Source organism: Cynoglossus semilaevis, chromosome 15 (assembly GCF_000523025.1).
Source record: "Cynoglossus semilaevis isolate Cse_v1.0 chromosome 15, Cse_v1.0, whole genome shotgun sequence".
NCBI lineage: Eukaryota > Metazoa > Chordata > Actinopteri > Pleuronectiformes > Cynoglossidae > Cynoglossus > Cynoglossus semilaevis.
Genome location: NC_024321.1, coordinates 13,187,250 through 13,196,865, shown reverse-complemented (window position 1 = coordinate 13,196,865; position 9,616 = coordinate 13,187,250). Strand labels below are relative to the sequence as shown.

Below are 9,616 nucleotides of genomic sequence, written 5' to 3'. Positions count from 1 at the left end.
AAAAAAAAAAACTTAAAAAAACTAAAAAAAAAAAAAAACCTAAAAAAACTAAAAAAAAAAAACTCAAAACCCTCTGCCTGGTCATTTAAATCTTTTGTAGATTTGGTGTTAAGTTAAAACCTACCAGCAGGTCAAACTTGGGGTCAGGGCAACGAGAGACAAGTCACTTAACTCCCATCAAAGTGATGTATGGACACATGGGGGGTACTGACAACCAAAACACAAACACAGAAAGAAGATAGACCATCATTTAACATGAGGTGACAGCTTCAGACCTGGTGGTAACACTATTAACATTTCTTGTAACAACTTTTAAAATAACAGCAACGCAGTAACACTTTAAAATGCCGTTGTGGAAAGGTGTTTGCAAATTTACACAGTGAAGTGTTTATTTCTTTAGCTGTTTCTTAGTGTTGGGTAAAACATTCCCTAATCAGATCCTACAACATGTGAAAAATAACTTCATTCAAGGAGAAATATATACCAGGAAGAATTTAAGATTGTTTTCTAGCAATGTTTTTTTCTCTCTCTCTCTCTGAAGTCTAAGCATGTGTACAGTTGGCAGCCGTTCGGTTAGGATGGAGGCTGAAGCAGTCCTTGAAGATTCAACCAGCTATGACATGAATGCTGAGACTTTAGAAGCCTGTCCTTAATGTGACAGAAGCCACATTCCAGCTCTTGATTATAATTATTATGAAGAGCTATAGCAGTTAGAAAAAAGTTTGTAGCACGACTGGGCGTAAGCTCAGTCTGCCTATCTTTCCAGAGCAGAACAAAGTTTAATAATGTTACAACCCTGAACTATGTCTTTGAGTTAATGAGGTGAAGAAAATACTAATGAGAATTATTGATCACCTGTTATCCCCCCTTCAAAGGGGATTTTATTTTTATTTTTTTATTTTAACTTGTATTACAAAGGATTAGAGCTTCTGATGAAATCACTGCAAAACTCAACTGACACAGTTTTCAGTCTGTGCGAGTTGACTTTTAAGTCTCAGAAACCTTGACAACCTCAAATTAAAACCATTAAAGCCAGTTGGTGCTCTCAGATCCACCAACAAGAGATAAATATTTTCCCAGTGCGCACAGAGCTTATTTTTCATTCAGTCCCAGAAATATCCTGCAGGCTGAGAGAGAGAATCAGGCTGTGGAGGCTTCAAGCGTATCATTTTTCTCTCTCCCTCTCTCTGTGTGTTTGGAGACTGTGTAAGCCATAGGTCAGCTGTCAGTGAAAGATGGACGAGCAGAGACGTAAAGGAGAAAAACTCTTACTTTACTGTACATGGAAAAACATATTTCAGTTTGGACAGAATTTTAGTCATTTGAACAAACATTGTTTATGATGTGATTTGATGACTGTTAAAATACTTGATGTGATTTTAAATGACTAACATCATCATTCTGTCATTGAAGGACAGAGATTTTTATTTATGACACCAGTTTGTGTGAAGGACTTTGAAGGTTAAAAAGAACTCTGGTCAGTCAACATAAACAGTAGCTGTAATACAATATAATATTTCCTTTTTTTTAATGAGGTTCCCTTGCAATACTATTGATAATTTAAACATATTTACAGGCAAAAAAAAAGAATAGAATAGATGCTTTCCCCTGAGGCGTATCTAAAGAGATGTTTGTGTGAACTGAAGCTAATTTGGAAACATTTTACGGTGGACGTTCTATACTTACAAACTTTATGGAGTGTTCGTTGTTGTTTGACTAAAACCTGATCTGGGGTGGTAACTCAAAGAGCATAGGGTCAACCAATCAGATTAGATTATCAACAAAACAAACACCATCAGCCTCCTGTCTGCAGCCAATCAACTGTCATTGAGTGTGTGCGTAACGGTAAGAGAGCTTTAGCAGATACACTCACTGAAACACACACTAGCTCATCTGTTTCCAGTTAATCTACCACCTGTAGAAGTGAGTGTGTGTGTGTGTGTGTGTATGTGTGTGTGTGTGTGTGTGTGTGTGGTCGAAACATTCCCTACCATCAATGCGACTCTCTGAAAGCCTTTGAACATTAGCTCTTTTAGACCTCATTTACAAAAGGTCTCGTCTGGAAGACATAGAAACATCTTAGAGTGGGCTGCAAATTTAAACCAACAAAGGATTTTTTTTTCACTCACTCCTTCCTTTCCCAGGAGGTCCACGGTAGTACAGTGACCTTTTCAAACAGCAGACTGTAATTATATTTTTTGCAAATACCTATGATGGTTTTTTTATTATTATTACTGTGGTTTATTATTCAGGTTAGTGTTAGTGGAGTTTTTTATGTTTTCTACCGTGTCACAAGATAATTAATTTATAGCTGAAATATTATGGAATATATGAAAGAGTTAAGAAATAAAATACATCTTGCAAAGTACCATAATAGTAAACTCACACATCTGGTAGCTTTCTCGGACAGACTTGTGTTTAACATCTGTGTGTCTGATCATTACATCTGCATGTGCACTTATGCTTGAATGTGTCCTTTTGTGTGTATTTGAGACCCTGGAACTTTCTGGTATAAACACTAACTGAACACTACTGGACCTTTACTGGTCTGTTGATATTATTACATTCCATGCACAAGATGTGCAGACACAATAGTGTGACGGTCAGGTTGCAACATGGGTTAATGTGATCCTGACCTCTAGGCAGCCTGAATGAGCAAAGTTTTTTTCTCTCTCTCTCTCTCGTTTTTACTGTCTGCTACGGGTTGGGATTTCACTAGAAGTCACTGCTGTACTACTACTTGGTAGAATCTCGCACCATGTGATTTACTCTGTGGTCTTAAAGTTACTTTTAGAATCATATCTGCTAAGCTCATGCCACAGGCACATGGCCAGGTAAAATGTCTTTATTGAGAGGTGTGTGCATGTGTGTGTATAAGTGATTCCTTGTGACCCCATTAGCAGCCTTTTGTTTGGCCTGAAGGCTACAAGCAGCTGAAAAAGCCATCCTCCATTCTGCTTCTTGTTGCTAAAAGCAGGATGTAGCTGATATGCTGACCCTCGTGTTGTCTGATAAGAATCACAGTGGAAGAAGACAAACAGCGTAGTAAGAGGATGCACTCTGGCTGTGTGTGTGTATGTGTGTGTGTGTGTGTAGCTCCATTCATTTTCTAAATTAACTTTATGACCTTGCCGTAGTTTTTCGTCACATCTTATTTTTATGTAACCCCAGACAAATTCAGCCAAACAAAAGCAGGAAAGAACAGAGGAAATGTATGTAGCGCAGTCAAAACACACATGTAAGAAAATTCAAGCAATACTTTCTTATTTTAAAATATGAGAAATGAAATATACAGCCGTCTTTCAACGTCCGATCAGTGATGGAGTTGAACCCATTCACCTCCTCCCCCCTTACATTGTTCCACTGCCTGGGATTTGTTTGTGTATGTGTTGACCTCTGACCTCACCACTGCGTCTCCCTCCTTGTCTCGTCATCACCTACTCTTTGTATGCCTGTCTGTCTTTTCCTTAAACCTTTCTGCCGGACCCCCTCCCTCTTTCTTCTTCTGCATCTGGAAACAACCTTCCTGCCACGGGAAATGGCCTGATGGTGGAGTTCAGCTACAGAATGCCCTGAGGAGAAGTGAGGAAGGGAGAAAAGAACAGGGGGAGAGGAGAAAAGGAAAGACATCTTTAAGTTTCTACCAGAGGCAGCTGCAGCTGCTCCTTTCTGTCTGTTGAAGTACAACAACCAGGTGTATACGAGAAATGCTGTCGCCTTGTGGTGAAACACGACAATCACATCAAAGAGATGAAATTGAAAATTGAAGAATATCTGATTGTTCTTTGTCATTCTGATCTGGAAGTTAACCTATTGGGTTTCTTACATAATCTCCCTCTCTGTCATTGCCAGACTCAATTATGCAACCCTCTGTCGGTCATTTCTCTGTTACCCCCATTAATGTGCAAATGTTTAGGGAGAAACACTCACTAGGTTTGAGGGTCACACAAATCATTGGGTGATTACTTTGGTTCTTAGAGGTATTTAATCAACCATGAAATTGTTATCCAGTGGAGCACTCCTAATGTCAATGGACAAACATATTGATAATTTCTTTGAAAAATATTTGGCACCATTTACCTAATGGAAACTCCTGGCCCTGCTGAGGAGCTTCAAAGTCCTGTTGTTTCATATTGCCTTTGATAATTGGTGATGTCACTACAACAGCAAACCTTACGCAACCAAATATAAAACAAAAATGGCGTCAGCCTGGGAACAAGTACTCATGGGATAGAACATTCACTAACATGTTTTATGTGGCTTTCCTTATTGGCTTTGCAATTACACCAGCCATGAGGAAACTTGTTGAGTATTTTGTCCGTTCCCGGGACAAGAAGCAAGCCAAGAAAAAACATAAGGAAAAACACAAGCGTAATTTGGGTTCCCAAGATGCTGAGAGTGAGAGTGGAGCAGACGACAGCAAAGCTGCACTGAGAGATGCCCGTGTTACTGCATCCTCAGATGAAGCAGTTCCTTCTGGTTCAGTAGAAGATGATTCATCAGAGCCACTGTGGTCGAAGATTTGCAATGTTTTGCAGGGTTTTACTGACAGTGCAGCAGTGGAAGACACTCCTGCTGAGGGCAGCACACCTGGAGAAGAGAACATTTCTGAACTAGAAGGAGAAGATGCCTCGGCAAAGCCACTGTGGTCAAAAATTAGCAATGTATTGCAGGTTTTCAGTGACAATACAGAAGAAAAAGACAGCCATGTTGAAGAGAAAATCAGGGATTCTTCATATGTAAATAATGCTTCCCAACCAGGTTCTTCCAGTGTGACAGAAGAACCTTCAGCAGAGCCACTGTGGTCAAAAATTTGCAATGTTCTGCAGGGTTTAGGTGACAGTGCGGTACAAGAAGATGACCACACTTCAGAAGAGGCTTTAATCAATGCAGTAGCAGACAACATTCCATACCCAGAAGAAGCATGTGTCGATGCTAATGTGGAAGACACATCCACAGGCCCAATGTGGTCACAAATTTGCAGTGTGTTCCAAAGTTATACTGACAAAGAAGTGGTAGAAGATGTTTCTGTATCTGAAACACACATTCCTGGATCACGAGACGAACTATTTGAAGGGACTGACCCAGGAGGAGCATCCCTTCATGCTAGTGTGGAAGATGCTCCCTCAGCACCACTGTGGTCGAAAATTTGCAATGTATTTAATGCTGCACCAGAAGATACCAGTGTGTCTACAATTGACGAGAAAGGCCCTGCATTAGAACAGACTTTGGTTACTACTGCAATGGACAACATATTAGAACAAGAAGAATTCGAATCTCCACAACCATTGTGGTCAAAAATATGCAATGTTTTGCCTGGATTCAGTGACACTGCAGTCCAAGAAAGCACCTCTGTATCTGAAGACCCTGCTCCTGGACTAGAAGACCAACGTCCTGAACAGGACATAGTATGTATTCCTTCTATTGTGGATGAGGCTCCAACAGAACCACTATGGTCAAGACTGTGCAATGTTCTGGGTGGGAGTGGCAATGATACAAATATTCCTTCGGCGTCAAATGGCACTCCGGAAGCAGAAGTGGCCTATGTTTCTTCCACTTTGGACGGCGCTCCATCTGGTTCACAGGAAGACACTCCTACAGAGCCACTGTGGTCTAAAATCTGCAGTGTCTTACCAGGTTTCAGTGACACTACAGCACCAGAAAGCTCTGAATCGGAGGGGTATGATCGTGGACCAGGAGTGGCAATAAGCCAAATGTCTGAGACCGTTATTCCTACTGTGGTAGAAGACGCTTGCACAGAGCCACTGTGGTCCAAGCTTTGCAATGTGTTTGAGGTTAGGAGTGACAATGAAGAAGAGAAAGTCATCAATGTTCCTTTATCAGTGGGTAGAGCTGAACCAGAAGCAGCTCTACAACCAGATTCTTCTGGTTCAGAAATAGACACTTCCACAGGGCCACTATGGTATAAAATTTGTAATGTTTTGCAAGGTCACAGTGACAATGGGACCACAGAGAACAGTCATGACGCTGTTTCAGAGGAAGCTGCTCCTCAACGAGAACAAGTATGTGGTCCTGCTTCTGTAGAAGATGGTCCTGTGCAGCCATTCTGGTCAGGACTTTACAGTGTATTCCAGGGTGGCAGTGACAGTGTTGAGCAGGATGTCCCATTATATGTAGATAATGCTCCTATACTAGAAGGATCATGTGTTGAACCAGAAAATGCAGATGTTTATGCAGCTGTGGAAGACACCAGTGGAGACGAAGAAGCCCTTGATGCTGCTGGTATAGAAGAGTCACCCTCAAAGTCATTATGGTCTAAAATGTGGAATATAATGTGGGGTAATAGTGACAGCGAAGACCAGGAACAGGCTGTGGACGACACTCCGCAGGAGGTCTGGTTTGATGCTACGGTAAAAGCTGGTTCCACAACAAAAACATATTGGTTTGATACGGATGAGGAATATGTTCCTGAAAAAGACGAAGCCTGGTTTGATGCATCCCAAGACACAAGGCTTGTACCAGAAGGACCCTGTACATATACAACTGTGGACAATGTCTCTACAGCGTCCATATGGTCAAGACTCTATAACTCTTTTCATTACATATTGCAGTTTATTTTATTTGGGAATGAAGAAGAATCAGAAGCTGAAACTGATTATTCTGACCCTGCAAATAATTATTCTCAACCAGATGGGTTCAGTGTTTCTTCAACTGCGGCTTACATTCCTGAACCAGGAGAGAAATCAGAGAAGGTGAGAAAGAAAAAAAGAAAAAAAAGAAGAGAACGAAGAAAGAAATGATGGACCCTATAGAAACCCAACTTAAGAACTGCACTGGAAAGAGAAGGAGGCAAATGCAACTTTAAAGATGACTTTAGAGGAATCAGAATTACCAGAGGCCTGTCTTCCTGCAGATGCCATCAACGGTCTATTTCATTTCTGAAATGAATTCACAGATGCTGGACAATAATGTGGTATGTAGCACCTGAATTCTCTAAGACTAAACATTTTTTCTATTTAAAACTGGTATAAATGCTTGTTTAGCCCCAAACTGTTGACAACACAGGCATTCAGAAAGTATTACACACCATGTAAAAACTAATGTTTCAAGTTATATTACTTTGGTGAACCTATCAAACTAAGGTTAACTGCTGATGACGTATCAAAAGTCACATTAACAGCACTGGGGCAAGTGTATTACCAAAGCCTAGTAGCCTAGCATTCCCATCTTTGTAAAAGCATCTGTTTATTAACTGAGTGTGGGACATTTTAGACAACAGGGAATTGAAGACTTGTCAATTGTTGTCAATTCTTTAACAAAGTGGGAAAAGCTTGATTGGTAATGACCAGCACTTTGAGCAGTTTGACAATGTTCAAAAGGAAGAACCAGACCTTTTATATAATGAATAATTACTAGATTCATTAATAGTTTTCTTGTTAAGCTGACGGTAGAACGTGTTGTGATAAAATAAAGACAATGTAAAAAAGGGAAAAGACGTGGTCAATAAAAATTGTATTTGTATATGGATGGTGTGACTGAGCCTAGGACGTCTGGATGAATTACTTTTTAATTCAAATGTGCGAAATTTTGATTGCAATGCAATTATCTGTCGACTATCTTTCAATGGAAATACAATAAATCTTTATAAGTATGACTTTGGCTTCTATGTCCATGTATAAAATATACAATGGTGTTTAATCAAAGCATGTTAATGAGAAATATTTTACACTTGTACATACATACACTTTAGTGATTTACTGAATATTTGTCCACTATAGAAAACGGCTCTGATTTAGTAATTTTAAATATAATATATGTCTATACATATACATTTAAAGACAAAAGTTTTTATTTCTAAAAATGAATGTAATATGGAAAAATACGTCTTTGTTGGAGACGAATATGGTGCAGTAATTGTATCAAACCTCTAGAGGTCAGTGTAGGACAGACAGTCTGTTAGTTCTACGGGTTTCTCGATTAGAACGTTTGCTTCCGATTGCAAACGTCGGATTCAGAACACCAAGTGAAAATATCTATTAGAACTTAGAGAATGTAATTATTGGCAAATGTACTGAATTGCAAACATATTCTGTGTTCTGGGAAATGTATATTCGCTGTGGGAGTTCGGTCTTTACTACGACTTCACATCTGCGCAGAAATGCTTTGGTCTGAATGCTTGCAGCAGTTGAGGAGGAAGGGGGAGAGCAGGGAAAAGGAGGAGTTTTCGGGGGAGGCCAGATGATGCTGTGGCCGTCAGTGAAAGGAAAAGGAAGAAAAAAGGAGGGGGAGGTCCTAGTCGCCGGCTGCAGCATCATCAGCATCAGCATCACTTGCGTTGCTCTTCTCCTTGTGGATGATAGTGACAAAACGGGTGGAATTAATGGACTGTGATTCGAACATGTGGTGCTCGAAGACAATCTAGTGTATATGTTTGTTTTTTTGTTCTGTTTGAACAAGAATCCCTGAAAGAGAGGAGCTAAAATGCTGCCTTGCGCTTCTTCGGCGCAGATGGAGGAGAAGGAGAGGGAGGCACACATGCTAACAGAGGTAAGCAGAAAAAATAACTATTTTCTTCCTTCTCTTTTGTTTTTGCACCTAAACCGCACTTTCAGCAATAAAACGGTCCTTTTAATGCATGCTCCTGTTTGAATGGTGGAACGTTGTTTCATGGGCTAGTTTTACTTCTTCTCGCTGTGATTCGCCGGCCGGTTTCTGCTGGAGGTTGCAGAGGAGGAGCCGGACCCCTCCCTAAATTTGGCTGTCCCTTCGCCATTTGCTCGGGTGTCATCCACCTCCCTATTATGCGCTTTTGTTATTTCGCAGATTTAAACTATGGAATTTTCTGGAAGGCAGAAACATTGAGAAAGTGTAGCATACAAGTTTGTGCCCTTAAGCAAGAGGAAAGCCGCTCTAAAAGGTGCAGTGATATTGGCATACTGTACCAACAATATAGGAAAATAAAGTTAATCCCTTTTTTGTAATTGGTTTCAAATTCTATATGTTAATTACATGGACGCTGCCCTCTTTCTCTTTTGTGAGTGGCTGCCTGCATCAGGTTTATCATTATTGACAGTTGGTAAAATAAGGTCAGTAGATGGGAGTAAAACAGCTCCCGTTTCTTTAACCATGCAGAGCCTCGGAAGACATGTTAATACATCATGTTTCTCAAAACAGGGCAACCAGACCCAAACCAGACCCAGTCGCTCTAGTGGTGCATGGGGGAATCTTATTCTTGATTAGGGAAATTGATTTTTTTTTTTTTTAACAGCCGTTTAGGCTAAGTCAATATTAAGGGGTTCAAAGGGTTCCTGATTTTAGTAACCAAAATGTTGGTGTTAGTAACTATATTAATAATTTTTTTTCTTCTCTTTAGTGGAGCCTCAATATTCCAAATGTTGGGAATCTCTGAAGTCTGTGCACTGCCCTACAGAAAAATGATTAATTCAAATTAGTCTTTACTATAAAATGGACAACTGTTTTAATATGTGATTGGCCAGATTGGAAAGCCGAAGTATCTGGTCCACAATGCTCATGCATGGTTTATGAGCATAGAAAATATCGTCCGATCTTTTTCAGGAGTTCTAGAGTGTTACAGTAAATGGAAGGTTTGGCTGCCTTCTCCATTAGCCATAATGTAAATATGTGGCCTAGCAAG

At 40.1% G+C, this 9,616-nt stretch overlaps 1 protein-coding gene across 1 annotated transcript in view; it reads left to right on the top strand.

Moving 5' to 3' along the window:
* Window positions 1-7,929: 7,929 nt before the first annotated feature.
* shtn3 (shootin 3) overlaps window positions 7,930-9,616 on the top strand; it is a 12,404-nt gene continuing 10,717 nt past the window's right edge. Inside the window, exon 1 of the mRNA XM_008327242.3 lies at window positions 7,930-8,508. Coding sequence (XP_008325464.2) covers window positions 8,443-8,508 — 66 coding nt within the window. The 5' untranslated portion in view covers window positions 7,930-8,442. The remainder of the gene's footprint in view (window positions 8,509-9,616) is intronic.